Here is a 24,577-nt window from a genome sequence, read left to right on the forward strand (position 1 = left end):
ACGGCTGGTGGGACCCAGCCCAGGAGAAACGAGCCCAAGGGACGCAGCCCAGGGAAGGACACTTTCTGCACATGTTTTTGAGCCAAACCTGGCTCCTGAAATCAATAGAGAAGATTCCTCCGCAGCCTGGGGAACCATCCTGTCCACATTCTTCCCTGGGACCTTCAAAGGAGCTGAGGAATCCAATTCCCACTAATTTGCTTTGAGAACATCAACCTAAAATTGTAATTACGGCGTGCTGTATTACAGGGGAGGAAAGAACCCACCGGACTGTAGCTACCTTGTTTTCCTGAGACGGGAGTTCTGATGATTTACCGAGACTTAACATTTTTAACAATATTATGTTGGTTAATGTTGGAAGATGTTCCTACAATTAATGAAAATTTCATAGACTGACTGGGGAAGAAAGAGACCATTTTGTGTCCCTTACCAGATGGCCTAAACCAGCTGCTCACTTTTTTCTTTGAACTGTGAGTCTAATGACTTCTCTGGCCTTTGAAGTCTGCCTGGGAGCTGCTGAACCAGATGTATTTGCATGATAGTAGCAGAGCACGTTTCACAGTCCTGGACTTGCGCTGTTTTCCCTCATGGCCACTGCTGGGTACTGCGATGTTCGATGTTCACTCTTCTTTGGGGGTTTTGAGAGGTGAGTAAACGCAAAGGCTTACCAAGAGCTGGTATAATGTGTCTTGGTGTAACATTGCTGGCTTCGGTGGGGTTATTCCCTAAATCCGTGGTGTCTTTACCCAGCTCTGGGCTGGTTTCGTTGCTTTTTAAACCCGTGCAGCGGTGCCAGTCTGCTTTCAGTCACAGATTTATTAGGGCCGCACAAAAGCGGGGGCTGCTGTCAAAACGCACATTGCGGCACCATTTTCAAAACAGAGGACCAGAAGAAAGGAAGAGCTTTAAATATGCATTAAGAAGTTTTAAAAATAATAAATCACAAAATAAAAGGAACAAAACCAAATAAAAAAGAAGTCCCCGAGTGTGGGTTTGGTAGAAATTTATGGCAGGCAGAGCAGCTGGGAAGACAACGCTGACATTCCTGGCTTTGAAATTGCAGACCCAACGCGGCTCCACCTGAGTGTGTCCCCAGATGGGATGCAGGGTGGCAGCGGGTGGCAGCCGAGACCCCAGCTCCGACACAGCCACCATGGCGGACCCACGGATGCTGCGAGTGCGAGAAGGGCTTTCCAGGATGGAGCCAAGTGCCGGGACGTGCTGCCACTGGGTGGATGCCTGGGGTGTCCCCACTCTCCATCCCGCCCCGGTGCGGTGGCAGGGTTCCAAGCAGCCCGCAGGCGGTGGCTGTGTGACACGGGAGGGTGCGACTCCCAGGCAGCGCTAACCCACCCACTGCCGGGCTTTCACACCAAAAGCCATGCCTGCGTTCCTTCCGAGGGGGATGAAGACCCTGGCACAAAGGCTCTGCCGCGGTGGAGGTGGCCATGTGCTCCTCCTTTTTCCGCTGCCTCCCAGAGCACGTCAAGCAGCTGCTCTCCCTGGAGCGACGGCAAAGAGCTTTCTAAAATCATCCTCGCACAATACTCATACGCGGTGCTGCTTGAGGCTGTCTCTTTGCTACGTGTTTCACTGTGCCTGCCTCGGAGGCCTGCTAAGGACATCTGGGGACCAAATAATAAAGCATAAATGGAATGATAAAGGTAAGAAGCAGAGCAATTAGACATAGTCAGACAGCCCAGGGCAAAGAATAAAGCCAACGCGATGGCACTGGTGGCAAAGGACGTACTTTTCTTACTTGCGGTGCTCAGCCTGATAAGGAAATGAAAGGAAGGTGAAGCGAGGTAAACTGGAGGTAGGAGAGTCTCTGGAGTGAGGTACCAGACCTTGGCTTCGCCTGGTTGTGACATGGAAGGAGAGGACACCGTGCCCCAATCCTGCAGCCCTCCTGCTCCTTCCTGGGTGACGCAGAGCCCCATGATGGCAGCGTCCCTGTGCAGCAGGGCAGTATCGCTTGGCTCATCCCTGGTCCGGGGTATTCCCCATCAGCTGGGGCCTTTCAGACCCTGGCCTCTCTCCTGGGACCCACAAGGAAAAGGTGGGAGACCGTCAGTTAATTTGATGTTACCCATCAGCAAGGAATTAATTCCCGGTGAGGTGCAGTTCAGATCTGGAGTGATGTCCTTAAGGCGAGCAGGTTGCTCTTACCATTTGCCAGTCCCTTGTGTCCCCAGGGCCGAAATCCGTTACGTCCCGTGTACAGACAGAGCCAGGACAGGGCAGCGAGCGTGGGACAGGAGCAGCCCCGCAGCCCGGACTGCGGACTTGTTTCAGGCTACATCGATCTCTCACTGTGACTTTTAAAGAAGCACCGAGCGTCCGCGACGGCTAAAATCCGCGCAGCCCCGCCCAGACCGGGGGGAGGCCGTGGCTCGCCGGGCTGCAGCCGGGCTGGCCCCTGGCTCGGTGGCCACGATCGCGGACGGCCAGTGCCACCTACCGCGGCCCTGCGGCCACTAGCCCCGCTCCGCCCGACCGGGGCTGCGACACCGGGGCTGCGACACCGGAGTCGCGGCGGCGGCCGGGGCGGGCACCGTGCTCCCCCCGCCGCCGTGAGTGCCTTTCTGCCCGGCTGCGGGACACGGCCGGGGCGGGTCACGGCTGGGAGCGGGACACGGCTGGGGTGGGACACGGCTGGGAGCGGGACATGGCTGGGGTGGAACATGGCTGGGAGGGTGACACGGCTGGGAATGGGACATGGCTGGGGCAGGACACGGCTGGGAGCGGGACATGGCTGGGAGGGTGACACGGCTGGGGCAGGACACGGCTGGGGCAGGACATGGCTGGGAGCGGGACATGGCTGGGGTGGGACATGGCTGAGAGGGTGACATGGCTGGGAGTGGGACACGGCTGGGGCAGGACACGGCTGGGGCGGGACATGGCTGGGAGCGGGACATGGCTGGGAGGGTGACACGGCTGGGGCAGGACACGGACATGGCTGAGAGGGTGACATGGCTGGGAATGGGACATGGCTGGGGCAGGACATGGCTGGGGCGGGACACAGCTGGGGTGTGACATGGCTGTTGAGGGCGACATGTCTGTGAGCGTGACACATCTCTGTCATGCCTGTGAGCGTGTCAGGGCTGTGAGTGTGTCGCAGATGTGACCATGTCAGGGCTGCAATCGTGATAGGGCTGTGAGCATGTCACGGCCGTGAGTGTGACATGGCTGTCAGTGTGTCAGGGCTGTGACAGTAGGACGGCTGTGAGCACGTCACGGCCATGTGTGTGACCTGGCTGTGAGCGTGTCACTGTTGTAAGTGTGTCACGGCGGTGCGTGTGACATGGCTACACCCTGTGTGCATGGCACAGCTCTGAGGGTGACACCGCTGTGAGCGTGTCACGGCTCAGGCCCCGTGCCCGCCGGAGCTCGCTCGGCCCTGCAGCCCCTCACCGTGCACCGTGCGCACTACCGGGGCCGGGGGCCGCGCTCCAGCGGCCCACCGCCCACCCCTGGGGCTCCCCTGCGCTTACTCCCCGGCTCCCTCAAAGTGAAAACCGGCCTCCTCGGAGGGTGCCGGTGCCGGTCCCCCAGCGGGGCCCCAGCCCGCCCGGTGCGCTCCAGCCCCGCCCGGCCACCGTAGCCGCCCCGCGCCCCGGAAGTGCTCCCAGTTGCCATAGCGCCGCTGCCGGGAGGACGGAAGATGGCCGCCGTGGCCGTGGCGGGGCCGGAGCCGGAGGAGCCGGGCGGCTCTTTCCGCCGTTACCTGGCGCGGCTGGGCGCCCTGCGGTCTCAGCCCGGCGCGGAGCGGCCCGACGGCGGCCGTCGCACCGAGCTCCACCTGCTCTTCGACCAGCTCATCTCCGAGAGCTGCGGGCCGGCGCCGGCGGCCGCGCCCAGCCCTCAGGTACGGCCGGGGAGCGGGGCCGGGGGGGGGTCGCACACGGCGGGGGATGTGCGCGCTCGTGGAGGGGCGGGAAGAAGGCGCTTGCACGTGGGTGTGCACGTCACGGGAGTGTGCACGTCACGCGTGTGACCGCACGCTGACGCGGGGCTTCCCCCGTCTCTGCGGCGGCTGGCGGGGGGGACGCGCGGGTCGGGGTGCGGATGCCTTCCCAGGTGTGCACCCCCACGGCATTCCCGTCCCTAAGGGGACCGACGGGAAAGAGGGGACAGACTTTATAGCAGGGCCTGTAGTGGTAGGACGAGGGGTGATGGCTTTAAACTAAAAGTGGGAAGATTTAGATTCGATATAAGAAAGAAATTTTTCACTCTGAGGGTGGTGAGACCCTGTCCCAGGTTGCCCAGAGAGGTGGGAGATGCCCCATCCCTGGAAGCATTCCAGGCCAGGTTGGACGGGGCTTGGAGCAACCTGGTCTAGTGGAAGATGTCCCTGCCCGTGGCAGGGGGATGGACTAGATGAGCTTTAAAGGTCCTTTCCAGCCCAAACCATTCTATGATTCTATGGGTGGGCTCCCAGGGGAGGCTGTGAAGATGCTGAGGGGACTGAAGCATCTCTCTGCCGAGGGACCTGGGGATGTTCAGCCTGGAGAAGAGCAGACTGGGAGGGGATCTCATCAGTGCTCATCAATATCTGTAGGGTGGGTGTCAAGATGGTGGGGCCGGACTCTTTTTAGTGGTGCCCAGTGACAGGACAAGGGGTAATGGGCACAAACTGGAATACAGGAAATTCCATCTGAACATGAGGAAAAACTCTGCCACCCTCTTTACTGTGAGGGTGGCAGAGCACTGGCGCAGGCTGCCCGGAGTGGGTGTGGAGTCTCCTTCTCTGGAGATATTCAAAACCCGCCTGGACGCTTTCTTGCCCAACCTGCTCTGGGTGACCCCGCTTTTGGCAGGGCGTTGGACTGGATGTCCAGAGGTCTCTTCCAACCCCTCCCATTCCATGGGTTGTGCAGACTGGCGTGGAGGCACCTGCAGACATCTTGCCCGGTGCCCCCACGCGGCAGCCCTGCATGTGCCACCCTGTGGCTCCCCACGGGCCAGCTCGCTCCAGACTCTGGATTTTCCTGCACATCTTCCACCCTCCTCCCCACAATCCTGTTCTCTCCTGCCTTTGCCCACCCTGGTTCCCTTCCCCATCTCTCTGGGTGATTTGTGACCTCTGCTGCTGTGTGCCAAAACCCTGCTGGGGTCGGCATACGTGTCCCAGCAGCAGGAGGGCATGAGCGCGGGTGGAGATGGTGGGTGACACCAGTGAGCAGGCAGTGGGTGGGAGTGTAGGCACAGGGACTGGGCAATTTTCACATTCTGTTATTCAAACAATTAAAAATTTTCTAGTCTTAAAATAAGCCTTGCAAAGCTGAGTACTGTAGTTTTTTGGTATTGATACTGCTTCATTGGGAACACACTGTCCTTCATCGTTACGCTGTAAACAGTGCTGACTTACCTACTTTATTTCCAGAATAGGCTTTGCGTTTTGAAATGAATTAGTTTTTGGACAGTGCTCCTTCCCCCTGGCTCTGCCTCGTTCCTTGATCTCAGTTTTGTATTTTTGTTTTGCCATTATTATTGGCTTTGCTTTTGCTCCAGTGTTTAAGTGATATTGTTTGAGCAGCACTCCTGCCATCTGAATCCCTGTCAGCATATCCCTGCATCAGGCTGAAGGTTTGGGGGTGACTGAGGGGAAGCTCACTAGCTGGAGTTTCATTAATTTTGTTACATTATCTGCGTGTATTGATGTTAATGGTATCCACACGCAGATCTGGTTGTGTGATCAAAGTCTTAGCTGATGATGTGGTTTCCACCCTAGCTTTGTAGTTTCCAAATAATAAAGTAAGGCTTTCTTTTCCAGGATGTTTGTGCTGTGCTTGTCCAAGCCTGTCAGCTGGTTCACCTTGATCAGGAACATCTTGTCAGCAAAGTTTGTCAGCTTATCCATCACTTACTTAACAGATTTCAGGTATGGAAAGTTTGGCCCTGTCCCTCCTTTCCCTGTGTTCTGGCTGCCTGGTCCCCCTGCTAAGCCAGGGAGGCCGCCTCTCTCTTTTTATGGAGCTGACCTTCATGCAGAGTTTCTCGAATTTTCACTGTATTACTTATTTATTCTTAGCTGAGGTTCTAATCTGTGCATGGTTCCTCCGGTAAAACCAGCTTTCAGTTAGAAGCAATACACCATTGGAAATACTCTTGGTTTTAGGACATTTGTGTTGGTTTATCTGTTTAAGCGTCAGCTGATTCTGTGATTGTGAATAATTTTAACAGCCAGGTCAGCTGAGTCCGTGACCAAAATATCTGGGTGTATTGACTCCAGCAGTACATGACGATGTTTTCTTGACCACAGTCCTTTTCTGTTGGGACAGGTGATGGTTGATGAACAGAACTTGAATTTTCTTCTCTCCTACTGCATCTCTGCACTTAAGCAGTGCAGCTCTTGGACACATGTTGAAATTCTGCAAGCCTTAGCAGCGCTTGTTTACAATAATGGACCTAAATGTCAGAAGGTGAGTTTACAGGCTAAGAGAAAGTAACCACAAAAATATTTGCACACTTTTGCTGTTTCTGCTTTCTTTCATAGAAAGAATAAAAAAGTATCATGTTCTCAAATAGGCACACCTTTTATGTTAAGAATAATCCCATTTAAATAGTGACCGATATTTGGGGAAAAATTGATTTTCGGGTGTGATAGGTGTGTATACTAATAATCAGAAGATAACAAGATTCTTTCCATGCCACGTACCTCTATAGCTGCAAGCTGCAGCTGTAGGGACCACCCATTGACCTGGCTTGAGCCAAAGGCATGCTATTAAAGACGGGCAGCAGGCTTAGCCTGTAGACTAACCACCCTGGTGTGCTTGTGTATCAGGCAGGAAAACCACAGGGAGCTTCAAATTGCACATTACTCAGCAGGGTCCATTGAGGATCCTGAAACTTATCCTGTAACCAGATCAGGTCTTTAGTGTGCGGTGGGCTCGAAGCCATTTCAAACTGGAGACTATCAGGTCTCAATCCTGAGGTTTGTACGAAGCTCCTTGTTGCTGCGGTGGGACTGATAGTGTTTGATGTGTTGAATTCCCCTGCCGTCACCAGCTCTTGGCAGCTTGCAGAGCAGTTTCTGCTGTTGGGCTGAAGCGCGGGGCGGTGACGCTAGCAGTTTTGGAGCTGCCAGCTTGCGTGGGTTTGTAGCCTATATAACGGCAGCAGTTTGGTACAGCAGTTGTTACTGACTTAGCTTTACGTTTAGGAAGAAAGCATAAATTGGGACTCGGTCTCAACTATGCTCATGCTCAACGCTTTTAAAATGCATAATAAGAGAACTTTGGAAATTAATATTTACATGTCATTTTTTTATAAACATAATGTGTCTGTGGAATCTGAAATTGCAGCTGACAAATCTTTTTTTGTAGCATATATATATTTATCTTCCAAACAGAAGAACCAGGACACTGAGGGAAGAGCAGTGACCCCTAATGACTTCTGGTGGTTTGTTTTTAGTATCTCCCAGATTTGCTCGGCAAGACTGGGCTCCTGGTGCAGTTCAGTGATTCTGCTCAGCCAGACGTGGAACTCAGGAGGGCAGCAGTACGCAGCATGGCAAACCTGTGTCTCAGGTGCGTACAAGCCTTTGCAGATGGCGGAGCGGATGCTTTAGAAGCTGTACATCTGAGCGCACGGACTGGTCTGCTCTGTTTGGGCTAGGAACATTAAATTCAGGACCAGTAAGGTGTATGTGCATGAACTTGAAATCTAAAACTTTAGTGCTCCAAGATATTGTATCATTTGTGGATAAAACTGTAATCAGTCTTCCAGAAATGTTACAGAGATTAGTTTAGGGAAGAAAACAAAAAGCATTGTGCTGTCTGGTCTCTGCAGTGATTCTTCGGGTTAATTTTGCATAAGAAATGGTCAGCTACAAGTTTTTATAGTGATTATCAGTTATTCTTTTGTAATTCATCCATTTTTCCATTCCACATGTAAATATGCTGATGCCACAGCAATGTCAAATGTTTATTAGCTGCTATGTGGGAAGACTACCCAGTCTCTGTGGGCAAGCAAGTAATTAATAAAAGCAATAGATACTTGGACTTGCTGTAAAGAGTTTTTTGGTTAATAGTTCCCGTGAACAGATGGCTTTTTTTAAAAAAAAAAACACAACAACACAACCAACCAACCAAACAAATGAAAAACCCCACAAAACCACAAAAGCTTAGAATTTTGGCACTTATAGATGGAGTCTGAAAAACTACTTAATGTAAATAAATGCGACATCTGGCAGTTTGGGGCATGATGATTTTTCTGTGTGGAGACTTGGGATTGTTTAGCTTGGAGAAGGCTCAGTGAGGATCTTACCAACGTGTATAAATACATGATGGCAGGGAATGAAGATGACAGAGCCAGACTGTTCTCAGTGACGCCCAGTGAAAGGGCAAGAAGCAATGGGAACAAACTGAAATACAGGAAATTCTGATTAAACATAAGGAGGAAAAAAATAAATAAATTAAGGATTATTGAACACTGTAACCAGTTGTCCAGAGAGGCTGTGGAGTCTCCATCCTTGGAGATATTCAAAAGCTGATTGGACACAGTCCTTGGCAGCCTGCTCTGGTTGAGCCTACTTCAAGCAAGGGGGTTGGACTAGGCGGTCTCCAGACGTGCCTTCCAACCTCAACTATTCTCTGATTCTAATTTCAGGAAAATCACTTGCAATATTAGAGTTGTCCTGTGAGTATTATCAAACATGCGGTGATGGCTTGAGGTAATTAAATGTGTTGAAACCAGGTACTTAGGAATCCATTACAAAAGAATTTGTTTAATGACTGTAAATCCAGTGCAACAATGGCCAGCTCTTACTAAACGGTACTCAAGGTTGCAAAGCTGAAGTGATGCGGTCGCCCTCTCTCTTCATGCAGTAAGTCAACTGGATATTAAAATGTTTCAGCACATTAAGGTTGTCCAGACTTCACGGAAACTAGGGAAACGGCATAAGTCATTCTAGGCCCTTTTCAATGACAAATTTTGCCTAAAAAGCATTTATAAGCGTGACAGCTTGTTCAGCTATGCCTGGAGAGTTGTTGGAATTGAGGAGGTGGCCACAGAAGCAGAGTAGGTGTAAGGTACACTACGATTGTACGAGCTCTTTGTGCAGAAGGTTTCCTTTTGTTCTTCATAGTGGTAGAGCTGATGCCTTTCAAAGAGCTGTCCCTCCATCTGGGGCTGTGCTTTTCCGTCTAGTGGAGGGCTCGGATCTGAGTTTGTGTAATGTTATAAAGCTGTGGGACAGACTGTAAACCAACCAGTTGTCACCTCCTGCTTTAATTTTAGTGTGCCTGGACAGCCGTACTTGGATGAGTTGTACAGAAGTGTCTGTTTTCAGACTTTTCTAAGTGTTCTACAGTCTTCAAAAACCTCTGATGTAGATGACATCACTTTTTGCATGGTAAGTGTGAGTCTAATTGTCTAGAATACTCTAATTAGGAGATTGTGCTGCTGGAATATTGGAATTTGGAATGTATGAAATTTGGAATATTGTCAACTGAGATTTTGTTTAAATAGTCTAAGATTTTCTTTTTTAATAAACATAAGTAACTGTCCAAGTAATTATGTTGAGCAAAACCCGTAATTGCCTAGAAGGTCACTTGAAAGATGTGAACCTTCAGTATTTTGGGAAGGAAAAGTAATTCATTCTGTGTTTTGGTTTTCAGTTACTGCAAAATGCACTGAAAGGTATCCAGTCGCTTCTCAATGGTGGGAAGATGAAGCTAATGCAAACTGACCAAATTGGATCTCTTCTTGCAGTATTAAAGGTAAATACTTAAATCTGCTTTGAGGAAGAGGCGGAGACTGGAAGGTGTGTGTTCCAGATGCGTGTTAAGTGGGAAACAGTAGGAAACGAGAAAGAGGGAGCAGAGAAGCCTGAGCGTGGGTGGAAATGTAGTGTGAGATATAAAGAAAAAGACATTGAGTTTCTCTCACAGCATCTTAACTGCACTGCCCACAAAAGAATGTGAGTGAAACGTGAGGCTTGGTTTTTTTGGACCTACTTAAATCTAGAGATGGTTGAATTTCAGATGTTGCATCGCTGTTACGTAGCATGGGGAGAGGCAAGACCTGGGGGAAGGATCACAAGCCCAACTGAAAACTGATGAACGCCCGAGTAAATATGCTGTAAATACGCAGCAAATCTTTGTGCATCAAAATGGGAAAGAATGCTAACGCGTTTGTTACTGTTCTAGAAGTGTATGTTTCATGGACTGCCAGGACTGAGCATAGAAATGCCCGCAGCCTTGTACCCGGCTCCGTTACCTCAGTATGATAAAAGGTCGCCCATCAAACAGGAGCAATCAGAACCGGCCACCTTTAAGCAGACAGGGGTAAGGTGAAATTATACCGATTCTGCTGCATGCTCGTTGTGCGCATGTGTGTTGTGGTTTTGTCTTACCTGACGTGGTATCGGTGGCTAACAGGCTCCTTGTGTTCGGAGCATGTGATACATTTCACATTCTCTGCTTTAAAGGTGTTGATTATAAATCTCTCCACTGATTAAAATTGCTTTGTAAACTCGGGTGACAGGAACAAATGGCTCTGCAGAGATTGGTTTTCCCGGGTTAAGCTGTGTGCATCAGTTATTCATCTATAGCCAAGAATTCCTGGCCTGCAGACATAGGGTTGCTCCTTGCAGACTAGCCAAAGCTTTTCATTTTATAAGTTACATTTTCTCTCCTAACGCTTGCGCAATTGTTTGACTCTTTCTTAGAGAAGTCAAGTTCATCTAGAGACCAATTTCCTTCCCCCTCCCTCATCTGTTCTGCTTAATACTTCTACAGGTTATTTTTTAACCCTCTAAACATTTTGGATTACCGATTATCTGAAAGATGTTAGAGAGAATAAAGTTGTATGGTCACGTTGACTTGTTTCTTTTTAGATCTTAAATACCTATTGTAAATCTAAAAGAACTAGAGAAGTATTTACTCTTCCTCTTCTTTAATCTCTTTTGTGTGAAACATGATTTTAACTAAAAGTTTTGTTGAAAATCTTTTGCTTTACTGATGAAGAGACCAAAGCTTAATTTTTGAGGCTATTCAAATATAAACTGCCTCCTTACACTAAGGTATTACTATACTGATGTTACTGTTGCTACTAATAAGCAGAGTGCAGATTCTCAGATATTAAAGAAGTGATGGTTTCTGTATGTACAGTATTGCACTTCCATATAATTGCACTTATGTGCAGTATTGTTGTAACAGAAGATGCTAAATAGCTGTGATAACTCTTGGTTAAACTAAATCTCATATAAAATTAATTTAGAGACTAGATGTACTGTACAGGGGGCATGATTTATTATATTAAACTCTGCTTTTACTCTGGATTAGCAGTTAGTTTTGTTTTCAGATGAGACCTTTTTCCCTTAGGAAAAGATATACAAGTATAAAATATTTGCATATCTCTAGATATTTCAAAAGATTTTAAAAAAATACCTATTTTTCATCTTAAAACAGAACCGAAGAAAAAAGTCCAAAGGGAAACAAAAGAAGGGAGATTTTGGGGAAGAGGGAAGAGAAGATTTGGGTGATGCAGGAAACGAATTGGTCCTTGGAGCAGACATGCTGAAATTGCATGTGGGGGATGTGCAGAACAGTCCTTGTTTGGATCCTCGGAGTCGTGCATCAGATGTTGCACATGTGTCTGCTGGAAAGGATCACTTGTCGTCACATTATACTACTTGGAAAAGAATCAGCAGCAGTGAGTCGGAATATTCTGATGCTGAAGGTGGAATACAGAGTAAAGTGAGGTGATTGTTGTTCGTGTAAACATCAAGCATGGTGGCAGAGTGAACTCTTATTCGTAACAATTTAAGCTCATGTATCATGTTAAAGCGTGCTTTTTGTTCCTGTAGATCTGGCACAAATTTTACATGTGTGCAGCCTCTTATGCTTCCACGGGAACCTAGCACTTTGTTCTTAATCAAAACTGTTGAGGAAATCACTTTCCTTTTGATTTATGTGGTGATAGGAATTCCTGCCTTCCAGTTTTCTCCTACTGGTTTGAAAGTAAATTTGTTCTTTCTGTTCCTGTTCTTCATCTAAAAAATGTCTTCTCACAGCTAGCCACTAATATAAGTGAAAGAGGTGAAGTCCGTTACTTTTCACTGATGCTATTTCATTGATCTTTTTGTTTGTTTTTAAGATCTTATCAAGCCAATGTTCGTCAAGGGGCTTTAGCCTGTTTCCTCTCCGCTATAAAATCAATGGAAAAACGAGTTCTTTATGGCTACTGGTCAGCGTTTGTTCCTGATGCACCTGGTATTGGCAGCCCCCAGTCAGTGTCCTTGATGACTATTGCTTTAAAGGACCCTTCTCCAAAGGTGAGTCATTTCTGAGTAGAGAAAGCATGGTGTTTTTCCCATATTAATCTTAAGAGTTGTCTTCTCTGGCCTTCGGTAAGTACTTTGGCTACTGTATCTGTGTTGCTTAGTCACCGTACCATGAGAAATAAAAGAGAAAGTATTGGTTAAGGAAACAAAGCATTGGTTGTATGCTGCTTAAAGGTAGGAGAAAAGGTAGTTGGAGTTGAATTTTCTCTTTCTGGAGAAAGATACTTTCATAAACTTAAATTCTCCATCAGCTCGAAGGAGGTATTAAAAGTGGGTAACAGAAAGGTTTTGTTGTTTCAGACCCGTGCCTGCGCTCTTCAAGTTCTCTCAGCCATCCTGGAAGGTTCTAAGCAGTTTCTTTCTGTTGCTGAAGATGCCAATGATCACAAGAGAGCTTTTACTCCCTTCTCTGTAACTCTTGCTTCTAGCATCCGGGAGCTGCACCGCTGCCTGCTACTAGCCCTGGTGGCAGAATCCTCTTCTCAAACACTGACACAAATAGTCAAGGTAACTCTACTGTAAATGTTTCAAATGCTGCCCAGGAGATTATATTGGTCTCTAAGTCTTGAAGAAAGATTGCACAGAAATTATTGTAGCTCTTGAGGACTAAGGTGGTGGTGGGAAATGGACTGCTATCGTCTCACAAGGCTTCATTGATTGAGTCTTCCTACAGAGTCCTAAGGCTTCTTTTCTCTTCAGCACAATTCTCTTGTTCCTATGTTTCTTTCGTGTAGTCTTTTTGGAGCTCAATGAACCTATGAAATGATTCTGAAGACTCACATTGGCTTTAAAACGGGAATCCAAATTGGCAAAAAAAGCTTTCCATGGGCTATTGAAATTCCTTGGCCCTTATGCCAGGGCACAGTAGTTAAATACTTGTTCTTAGGAGCCAAGGTTGCAACCAGTTTTCAAACAGCAGATAATTGGGGCATTTGTTTTCAGGTGCCCTCAGATAATTAGCTGTCTGAATGACCTAAATTGCAAATGTAAAAACAAATCTGTTGGAGGCCAGGCTGACATTGTAGCCATCACGGCATGTATGTTCTTTTGTGTCTTTCAGTGCCTTGCAAATTTAGTTTCAAATGCACCATACAGCCGCTTAAAACCTGGGTTGCTGACGAGAGTTTGGAACCAGATAAAGCCATACGTTTGTCATAAAGGTTTGTATTCTGTTTGTCTGGAGCATCTTTATATATGTTATATCTTAATTCAGCATTGGTTATTACAAAACAGTTGTGGATTTCCCTGCCCACCCCGTGCTTCACAAATACATGTATTGCTCTCAAATTGTATGTTATGACCTGTCTTGTGTGAAAACTGCTGAAGAAGGATGCTGACGTGTCAGTGAGACGCTAACGGACTGGCTTTTTCTTCCCCTGCCCTGTTCTTTCTTGCAGATGTTAATGTTCGAGTTTCTAGTCTCACATTATTAGGGGCTATAGTATCTGTCCAGGCACCTTTACCAGAGGTGCAGTTACTTTTGCAACAGCCCAGTTCTTCAGGGCTAAATAATAGTGGTAGTGCCACCCCTCACCGTTTTAATTCTTCTGAGCAGTGGAGGAAAGCACTCCCCTCAGAAGGGGAACCTCAAGATAATCCAGCAGGATGTACGTCTTCCGAACCATGCTGGCTTCTCCGTCTCTGCGTTTCCATCATCGTTCTGCCCCGTGAGGATTCCTGCTCTGACAGCGATGCCAACTTTCCATCATTCTCCAGCGTTTATGAACCCTGTCCCCTTCGACTGGAATCCTTGCAGGTGGGGATGAACAGCTAGCTTGTGAAATGAACAGCATGGTACAATATCAAATTACCTCCTGTCCGCCAAGCCTCAGCTGTGGATTGCCTTTTCTCCGAGCTCTTTCAGTGAGATTTCAGCTAAAACATTTGCTGGTGCAGCATGTGTGAGCTGCTGTGACTGAAAAAGCACTAACACTTGGATTCCATGCCTGTGGCCACACTATAACTGTCCCATGGTAAACCAGCTGCAGCAAGTTCATCTGCCTGTGGCTTTTGTTACCTTCAGTATTTTTAAATGTTATTTGGTTGTGCGTGCTGGCATCTGGTGAAGGCGGTGAGTCTTCCCTGTGCAAACTCCTCCATACAAAATCTAAATTGAAGCTTTGCTAGAAAACAGTGGGGAAGAGCCTTGCAGTCAAAGAACGGTCCGCAAGGAACTGCGGAGAGATGCTGGTATGACTAAAGCAGTACCTGTGAATGGTGGGACTTGGCCTTTTTTTCTTCATGTAACCACAGAAAATAGTAAGGTTTTGTAATGTGCGTGCTGAGGAGTCTCTCTCTTTTTCTGGAGCAATGAATATTTGTAAAATCCAGCTTCACAGAACACAGCAGTGGTATTACAGGCGAGTGTTGCTCTTGCAGGCACTCTTGCTTAGTTTTTTAGCTACAGGAGACCTCACTTACAGTAAATAATTCATTGCGTTGCTACTTGATAGTGCTTTTGTGGCCCTTTTTTGAACAAGATGATGGAATGGGGAGGTTTTTAATTAGCTCTAGTATTCTAGAAGTTGTGCTGCAAGGTGTATCTGTTTACATCAGAGTTTAGTGTATGGTCCCAGTGTTGATTAACCCATTAACACCCTCTCTGGGTGTTTTTGGGGTATTTTAGTGTAACGGAAAAAATGCTGAATGGAATTTCTTTTGTTTGCATTTAGGTGTTGGCTCTTCTTGTAAAAGGTTATTTCTCTATGGCTCAGAGCTATTTCCTAGAACTTGGAGAAGTGGCTTGCAGATGCATGGAAGAAATGGATCCATCCATTCAGCTTCATGGAGCCAAAGTAAGAGCACGAGGAAGCGTCAACATTATCGATTTTATCTGTTAGTGTGCTTTGCAAGTTCAGATGAGTAGTGATGAATATTGAGAGCATCTATGTGTGCGTGATGTGGCACACCATAAAGAGCTGGTGCCTGCTGTAGCTCTTTGGGAAATGCAGTACCCTGACGCTTTGAGAAATGTACCTTCTGCTTGCAACCTTGAATTCCCATCAGTGTTTTGTTGCTCTGCTGAGTCACCTTGGGACACACAAGGACTATAACACTGGCCCTTTCCTGATATAGCATCAGCTGGTGCAGGAACTGTAGTCTGTCACCCAAAGGAAAGCTCAGAGAGATTTCCTCTTTGCGCAGCAATTTGTTGCGCTGTTCTAGCTGGAGATTTTATGTAAGAAAGGGTTTTGCTCTAATTTTTTCACTAGCAGGGACAGAATAGAGTCCAAAACAATACTGAATTTTATTTTTTGTTCCCTGGGTAGGTAAGTGTAGTCCTAGTTAGAGGTTGCTATAGTTCCATAGTGCTTGAGTTATCCCTGATAAAGACCTAGTTGCTTTTTGTTTCCTTGCAGCTTCTGGAGGAGCTGGGCACAGGGGTCCTGCAGCAGTACAAACCCGATTCAGCCATTGCCCCCGACCAGAAAGTACCAGTCAGCTTGGTAAGTGTGTGGGCTCCCTCTGAGATTCCGCTTTGCTGAGCTTTCTTGAAGTCTCTGCAAAGTTACTGGCATGGATACAGGTAAATCAGTTGCAGGATGGGACTCAGTACCCTGCAGCTTTATAGGTGCTGATATGTACAATTTTTGTAGACTTCCTGCAATATTTTGGTATCTGGTTTTGGTCTGTAGGCAGGTATGGTTGGCTTTTTTTTTTTTTTTGCCTTTTACATCGTGTTAACGCTGCTTCTCTGGCTTTCCTCAACCCTCCTCTTCCTGCGTGCTCTAAGTCAGAAAGCTGGAAGAACAGCACAGATTTTGCATGTGTCATTACTGCTACGTAAAACCTAGACATACACTTTTAGAGTTTTGGCGAATCTGCGTTGTTACAAGAGCCAGTCGACATGTTCCAGCTGCTCACAAGTGCAGAGGGGGAGGCTAAAACCATAACACGTGTGATTTCGGAAAAATTCATTGTTCGAGGCTGTCTGTTGGATAAGTTTGCGGAAGCTGAGGAACTGGCATTCTAGTAGTAATGTAGGCCTGTTTAAGTTTTGCTTCTGTGAACAGAAGACAAGTTTAAAAATTTCTTTGGTGTGTGCTAAGGTTTGAGCTGGTCACCGCTGACCCTACAAGATAGGAAATGTGTCCAGTAGCGCTGGGCTTCTGTTAGTTGACATGAATGTAAATTGTCAAGCAAATGAAAATACCCAGCTGTGTGGATTCAAGAACGGGATCGTAATTCTACCTAATGCAATCTAATCTTAGTGCATGTGGCCTTGAGGAGGAGACAAACAGAACTCAGTGGATAAGTACTTGATAGCAGTACTAAAGTGTCTTTAAAATGCTTCTGAATGCTAAGTATGGTAATCACTTTCACCTGCGATTATGCTACCTGCTGTAAGTATGTCTTAAAGATGATAATGGAAAAATGCAATCTGTGTTAGAACTTAGGCCTAATTGCCGACTTCAAATAGGTAGACCTGGCTGCTTCCTCTGTAGGTTGTAACTTTCTGGACAATGATGTTAAATGGCCCCTTACCTGGCATTCTTCAGAACTCTCCACACGCGACTCTTCAGACAAGCGCCTGCGATGCCCTGTCCTCTGTCTTGCCAGAAGCTTTCAGCAGCCTGCAGGTAAGAGAGCACTCCTTGAAGCGGGGCATTTTTACCTGTTGAAGCTTTGTTTTTGTCTACCAGATTGCAGGAGTGTAAAGCCTCTTAAAATTTACAAGGAGAAGGTAGAGAAATCTTCCAGATATTTTTTTTTTTTTTTTTAACGTTCTGAATAAGTTGTGACTATTGAAGACTGGAAAAGGCGATGTAGAGAGTAATCAGTCTGTCAAAACAATTAAACTGTGGGTCACAGAAGCTGTTTGGCCCTGCCGTGAATACTCAGCCTTGGTGGTGATGTGCGGGAGATAGAGGGTAAGAATTTCGTGGCATGAGGGAGGGGTGAAGGGCTGCTACTTTGCTGGTCAAAAGAGACAGCTGAGCTAACAGCCATGGGCTGACGTTCACCAATTTGCATGCATGTTTTTTCTTTTGTCTAGCTTTTAAAACACTAAACTGCCGTGATTGCCCTGGCAGAAGCAAACAAATGTGTTGGCCTTACTCTCCTTTTGCAACACGAAATATGCTTTTAGACATGAAAGCCTTGGCAGGGTATCACCGCTGCATTGTGCAGCTCCTTTTATGTCACTGTGCCCTTCTCGATGGGGAGTATTCTGCCAGATCTCATTTGCCCAAGAATTGCTAGTACAGCAGTATCTCTGGAATTCTCCGTCTGGTTTCTCCGAGTACAGCATGTACTTCATCACTCTGTACTTTGATCCCGTACGCTGTCTTGTCCCTGTGGCCGTGTGGGGTCAAGTCAGTGCCCACTCTGACCCTTTGCTCTGATGAAACAAAGATCTTTGTCATGGGTTGGTGAACTGACAATCTGTCCAGGATGAACTTAATCTGCCTGGCCGTCCTTATTAATGAAGGGGAAAGAGTGAAGTAAGACAGGAAAAAGCGACCGATCCAGTCTGTTGTACCTCTGATGGGCCATGCCTTCTGCATTTGGATGATAGATAAGATCACAAAAGAGACCAAAATATTAACTAACAGCAACAAGATCATGTTTGCTGGAGCATTCCCATTTCCTGTGTGGCATCCTGAAATGCCAGTTGGTTTACTTTAAAGAAAAGAGTAAGCTCTGAATGGTAGCTTCTGTAGATTCCAGATATTCGGGTCTTTCAGAGTGTCTGCCAGTTGTCTGTCTTTGTAGGACAGAGATCTTTTCACTTTCTCTCTGTTGTCATGACTGCTTATTGTTGCAGAATGACCAGCAGATCCTGTGCGTCACTCTGCTTCTTGGCCTGAACCACAGTGAGAACCCACTGGTAAAAGCAGCTGCCGCACGTGCGCTTGGAGTCTACATCCTCTTCTCTTGCCTTCGGCAGGTCAGAACTGGCCCATTTTTCTTATTTTGAGACATTTTATAACAGGTTTGACGAACCATAAGATGCAGGACATGAGTTTTTTTGGAGTGAATTGGCCGTTCTTCTTGCTCTTGGTCTGCAATGTGTCTCTAGCATTTCTTTACTATCTCCAGACCTGGAGCCTTAGCTGGACTGAGCTGGAAGACTCTAGTTTTTCCAGTGTGGCCTTAAATGGGTGTTTGTAATAAAAAAAAAATAAGTAAAAATGTATGCAGTAGCTGATGTTGAGATTTGAGTCCAAAATATTTTGAAAGAAAATCCTTTACCATAGGTAAGGGAGTGAAAAAAAAATGTAATGTGCCATAGAAGAGAAAATTAGACAGGCAGCTCAGCAGGGAGTTTGGAGAAGCAATTACTCTCTTAAGAGGGAGATTTGATGGGTGTAAGATCGGCAGTCTAGGTAATTATGGTAAAATCCAAAGTAACTAAAGCACCAATTAAATTAAATAATATATTGAAACCTTTCAGCAACAGCTACCCAAGAGAGAGGTGAACTTGGTCAGCATGCAGGCTTAGACTGTTAATGAGAGATCAAAGCTGTACAGAGCACCATAAACGTTAAAAGTTGTTGCCTGAAAAAGAAGAGTATATTAATAGAGCTGGTCTCTGTGCAGGTATCATTTTCCCTAGAAAGGCCAGAATGTTTATGTTACTAAGGAAATCACCTGAGGTTTTTAAAACTTTCTAACTTTGTGGCAGTTTTTACTTTTATAGGATGTGATGTTTGTGGCAGACACAGCGAACGCTATCCTGAATTCCCTCCATGACAAGTCTCCGAACGTCCGTGCCAAAGCAGCTTGGTCCCTGGGCAATCTTACGGACACTCTGATCATCAACATGTATGTAAGCGCGTGCCTTGGCCCGCAGAACTCTCTCTGCACGTATTCCCGTAGCGTCGGACAGAGGGTACTGATCTACTGAGTATCAAAAAAGCCAAAATTTGGCTTGGATGCTTCTTTTTAATCATCCTTCAGCCTATGTGTCTACCAGTGTGTGACACTGTATTACAGGTATCCCGTATCCATCTGGGGTTGGGTTCTAAACTGCTTGGTTTAGGTCTTTCTAATCATTAGTTCTGGAGTATATTCCAAGTTTACTTTTCAATTTCCTATTTCTTGTTCGTTGCTTTTTGTAATTGCATGTTCCCTGGTTACTTTACTTCCAACGTAACACAGAAGTAAGATTAATAAATATTTAACGCTTCCTCAAATCAAAAACTGAAGGAAGTCTAACCTACTGTTACATTTTTAACAGGGGAAAGAGTTATCATATATTCTTGCTAAGGAATCCCCTCCGAGCAATTCATTGCCCTCTGTTTTTTATTACAGACTTAATGCATTGCTAACCGGCTTTCTTGCATTGATAGTTTGGTTTTAAATTAATAAACATAGTGGTCACATGTAGTAAGGTCTGCCTTACATATTAGCTTTCTAAAGAGTGAAGGTTGTTCATACGCCTTGATAAAGGATTGTATCACATCCTTGGGGATGGATTGTCTGAGCTGGGCTTTCAGTGTCATCCTTCTGCAGGGAAACGATGGGACAAAGCTTTCAAGAGGAATTTTCTGATCTCCTGCTCTTGAAAATGTTACGATCCGCGACGGAAGCATCCAAGGACAGAGACAAGGTATGACTGAAGGGAAGGAGGGTGGAGTTATCATAGCGTAGTTAACTCTTGCATTTTTTTATTAAAGAAAAAAGAAAACAGGCAGCAGTTACTTAGGGGCTGTTTGCCCCAACAGACAGGGAGCTGCGGCTCAGCATCCTCTCTTGAGGGCTGGTGTTTAGAGGTTGTTTGACCTGCAGAACCTTTGATTGCGCTTTTCCACGGTGCGGGGAGGGGTTGTTGGGGTTTTTTCCTGGTGACCACTTGCCACCAGAAAGACTCATTCTCTACATTTAGGAGGTTACCATCTGATAAGACACTGGTCTGATTCCAGATGGGCTCCTTGTTGGCTCTGAGCTTGACAAAAGCTTTACCTACAAACTGAAAGCCAGAATTGTTTTTTATTGTGTATGTGTGTTCCAGGTAAAGAGTAACGCAGTCCGGGCCCTTGGGAATGTGCTTCACTTCCTTCAGCCGTATCACATAGCAAACCCCAGGTTTAGGGAAGCCATCGAGGAATCTCTTCAGGCCCTAATTTCCACTGTCCAGAGCGAGGCCACTATGAAAGTGCGCTGGAATGCTTGTTACGCGCTGGGGAATGTATTTAAGAACCCTGCCTTGCCACTCGGTGAGTAACTTGTCTCGCTGGCTTTGGATTTGCGCAGCAGGTTGTGGTTTTGATAAGAAGGTCTCTGTTACTAATGCGTTGGGGAAGAGAGGAGAAAGCAAACTGAGCTGAATCTTCCTGGCATACCTCTGCCAGTGAAATAGGGGTCTGTGCGTGCGGGCATCACTGCGCTGTATTCAGGTGGATCTGTCACGTCAGAAAAGAGCATGAGGATGGGTTTAGAGAGTGAATAGATGCAAAATGTCGTTTTTCCTCTTACAAAACTTCGTAAGATTAACTTTTTAAACTGATTTTTTCATTTTAAAACCCCTGATTCTCTCATTTGGACCAGAATAAATAACAGTAAATGTAAGCTTATTAAATATTTAGGAGATACATTTACAGTTTTGTATATTTTGACTGATTGAAAAGTAGTTTTTTCTTTGTTTTGGGGTTTGTTTTTTTTTTCTTTTTGGTAGGAGAGGCTCCTTGGACCACACAAGCATACAATGCGCTTTCCTCAGTAGTGAAGTCCTGCAAGAATTTTAAAGTTCGAATCAAATCAGCGATGGCTCTCTCCATCCCAAGCAAGAGGGAATGCTACGGCTCCACTGAGCAGTTCTGCCAAATCTGGAGTGCCTTGGTGGTGGCCTTGCAGAAGAGCGAAGACACCGAGGACTTTCTGGAATTCAAGTACAGTGCCAGCCTCAGGACGCAGATCTGCCAGGCTCTGCTTCATTTGCTAAGTCTGGCAAAGAGCACGGACCTGCCGGTCATTTGGCAAACAATAACAGAAAATGGGGACGCCATTAAATCCTATCTCCTGCAATATCTGAAATCTGGAGTTGAAGAAAACGAAGCAGGAATGCACACGGACTTGTGCGAGAGGGAGAGGGTATTAAAAGGAGCTCTCGAACATCTCAGTGGGATAGAGAAACAGCTGGAGGGCAAAGCTCGGGTAAGAGTGTCTGGTTATCTGGGAGATGTCTTGACAAACCATGCCCGTGCCACTGAATTAACAGAGGCTTAGAAAAAACCACCAGTTTCGTTGACCAATAACTTATACTTCTGGCTGGGCACACTCTTTTCATTTACACGGCCATCCAGAAGAAAAGTTTCCTGTTGCTGTTATTAAAAAAAATTATTTCAAACTTATTGAAAATCGTTCATAATGCCTGATGAAAAGATCTGTAGAACTTCATTTTTATTATTGGTTTTGGTTTTTTACACTTAACTGTTACTGTGTTACCACTTGGAAAACAAATGCCTTTTCCTTCTTTTTATGTTTTATAAAACCAGCCTGTTCTCTGAGCTTATCTAAAAGCATTTTGTTACCGTTGCTGCTATATTCAAAATCATGTTTGTAAAGGAGGGATGTGGAAGAATTTTGTTTTTCTGAGCACTGCAAATGTTATCACTCTTGTGTTCCTGCAATAAACCCAAATATGCCAATATTTGAATAATAGCTTAGAGCAAACACACTTTGCCTTTACCTGTCTCCGTTCCTGGTGTCTTACACCTGGCCTGTGCCTCCCTCCTGCCTTCGCTCGTCCTGGCTTTCAACAACCCCAAATTCCTTGTTCCCACGTGGATGGTGCTGTGCTGCGTAAGCCAAAAAATTCCGAGTAGCTACTCTGAGGCTGGAATTTCCACTTTTGGAGCAGTGCTGCCCCTGGAGCCCTGTTGCCCTTTGCAGCGATGTTCTAACCCCCCCGTGGGATTGTTTCTATTTCTGAAGTTCTGTCCCCTTCCCCTTCCTCCATGACGATGTTCCTCTGTTTGCTGTGTGCTCACTGCGCTGATAACCGGCGGGGGACTGGGCTCTCCGGTGTTGCTGGGGACAAATCAATGCCTCCAGGAATGAGCTGGTCGGGGAGGGGCGCTTGGAGAGTTAAGTGCCTGCTCTCCTAACCTCTGCGTGGATGTTTGAACAGAGCTCAGTGCAAGCCCTGCCCGTCGTAAAACCTCTTTGGGATACAAAATTTATCTGCTTTGTTTTTCTGTCCTCGCCGCTGGTTTCAGTGGGCCTCAAGTGGTGTGAGCATCCGAAACCCCTTCAGAGGAGCAGAGCCTTTTTCGCTGGATGTTTGGGGCCGCTTCCCTGCCAAGAGTGACTTCTCCCACTGTGGCAGCTGCAGCAGGAGCAGCTCTCCGAGTACTGTGAAATGCTGAGCTGCTGCCAGGGATGGAGGCCAAGGAAGAGAACGGCAGAGCTGAGCGTTGCTGCTGGGCCCCAGCACCTCCTCAGCGGGGTACGGGCCCCATCCTGGCTCAGGAGCACCCCTGCCTGCGCTTTGCCTTACGAATTTGCACTGAAGCCGACACTTGCTCTTTTTCTCTCTCTTTGGCTGCTGCAGTTGTACCTGTACCCAACTTTCAGTTTCCCCCACCTGAAACAAGCCTGTGTTTTACAGCTGGCTTCTGTCTCTGGAAGAAATCTGTCCGTTACCATTGCAAACACAACTCTGCCTGGATTTCTTGTCCAGGTTCGGTTCTGTCGTCTCCAGAGCTGCCTGCGCGCTGTGCCAGCTGGAACACTGGTGGTGAGGCGGCTGTGGGACTCGGTACCCAACGCGTGGATACAGGGGGTACCGGTGCTGTGTCTGCTCCCGCAGCCCACATCCCCTGTCAGGCTCCTCTTCTGAATGGAGAAATATCTGATTTTATGTGCCCCAAGAAGTGGGTGGGAGCTGCTGGGATTCTCAGTAGTGCGTAGCCGACCTCTTTGGTTTTAATAAAAACTTCTGTGCAGTCTGACCCGGCTCCTGAAACACCTGAGGGCTTTGAGGAAACACAGACTTGTGCTCTGAGCAGCACTAGGTGAGCGATAGAGGGAAACTGATGCCAGATGCTAAAGCAGAAGGCCCATTTGCTGAGCCTGTTCCTCAATGTTTGGCTACCGTCTTTCCTTTAAGACCAGAGAAGAATAAGGCTGTGTGTCTGAACACCAGATAGAGTTGAGTTCATCTGTAAAGGAACTGAATCTTGTTACGGGTGGGTTCTGTTGGCTGGTTGTGCGCACTGGTAGCTGCTCTCTCTTCTGTAGCTGTTTTCCTCAGGGATGCTCCGAGCGTCCCAGACATTGACTCGACCCATTACCACGTTACAGCAATAAGCCCTGAAATGCTGGTTTGGGTAGAGAGTCTGGATTTTGTGGTCTCACCCCAGGCACTCATTACAAACCTCCTGCCTGCACAGAGGAGAACATATGATGGGTCTTGTGCTGACACCAGACTTTCACCCTCCTGTAGGCAGCTCCTCTCCCCAGCTTCTGGACACCCTTAGCTGACCCTCTGGGGAAAACCGGTGCGTGCACAGGGGAGAGCGGAGAGGCAGGAGTTAGTTTTCCTTCTGGCTGGTGGAACTCCATCCAGCATCTTCTGAAGATGAGACAAAATGCAGTCAGGGCCGGCAGCGCAGGGCTCAGCCCCACTCAGCAGCCGGGAACAGCCACAGCTGCATCGTCTCTGCAGCAGCACACGGGCATTGCTGGGGAGACACAGGTTATGGGGAGCTACGGAGATTCAGGCCTAATTTCTTTGGGCAACAACTAAAAAGCCGCTGGGTGGGGACCTGGATCAGTGATGGGGTTCAGCTGTGCCAGGTCCCAGCCCTGTGGGCTGATCCTGCTGCCGGTGGCTGCACCTGGGTGCAGTGCTGAGGGTGCCGGAGCAGCGCTGGGATGGGCTCTCCTGCCTGAAACTAAGGTCAGTGATGATTTTATGTGTCCCTTTAGTGTCGGATGCTCGTGTTCAGTGCCCAGCAGAGCAGCGTGGGCTGTGCACCCCCTGTGCTGCCCGCTCAAGCAGTGGGGGCAGATGCAGCCTCCGTCCTCGGCCGGGGACTGGCCAAGCATGAGGTGCTCGGGGCTGTCAAAAGGCAGCACCTTCCCCACCCCGGCCAAGGTTTTATTGTCCTGCCTCTTTATTGTTGTGTTTACAAGCCAGGCGCTTTATAGGTTTTCCTATGAATAGTTTTCAAGGAGAAGGTAATTACCTTATCACATGCAGGATGATTTATAGCCAAGGTGGCAAGGGACATTCAAGCTCCACATCGGCTCCGTTTGAAAGACAATCTGCCCGTTCTTCCGCACGGGGTCACAGGGTGGGTGAAAACAAAAGGGCTTTAATGCCCGGCCTGCCCG

General features: G+C 47.2%; 1 protein-coding gene across 2 annotated transcripts; it reads left to right on the forward strand.

Annotated features, from left to right (window-relative positions):
- The first annotated feature begins 3,247 nt into the window (after positions 1-3,247).
- Positions 3,248-23,174, forward strand: HEATR6 (HEAT repeat containing 6). Of its 2 annotated transcripts, none has more exons than XM_054209532.1 (20): positions 3,248-3,868; positions 5,777-5,884; positions 6,285-6,425; positions 7,417-7,532; positions 9,244-9,358; positions 9,624-9,725; positions 10,155-10,292; positions 11,418-11,710; positions 12,106-12,283; positions 12,593-12,799; positions 13,353-13,452; positions 13,690-14,048; positions 14,965-15,087; positions 15,652-15,738; positions 16,738-16,872; positions 18,060-18,182; positions 18,936-19,060; positions 19,751-19,847; positions 20,250-20,458; positions 20,913-21,121. In XM_054209532.1, exons 1-20 carry the CDS (start codon positions 3,665-3,667, stop codon positions 20,980-20,982), a joined length of 3,030 nt encoding a protein of 1,009 aa, XP_054065507.1. In that variant the 5' UTR covers positions 3,248-3,664; the 3' UTR covers positions 20,983-21,121. The 2 variants fall into 2 exon arrangements, with proteins under 2 accessions (XP_054065507.1, XP_054065506.1); XM_054209531.1 differs by having other exon boundaries at positions 3,250-3,868; positions 20,250-20,454; positions 20,913-23,174.
- The last annotated feature ends 1,403 nt before the right edge of the window (positions 23,175-24,577 follow it).

The sequence above is a fragment of the Rissa tridactyla genome, chromosome 7 (genome assembly GCF_028500815.1).
Source record: "Rissa tridactyla isolate bRisTri1 chromosome 7, bRisTri1.patW.cur.20221130, whole genome shotgun sequence".
In the NCBI taxonomy this organism is placed as follows: domain Eukaryota; kingdom Metazoa; phylum Chordata; class Aves; order Charadriiformes; family Laridae; genus Rissa; species Rissa tridactyla.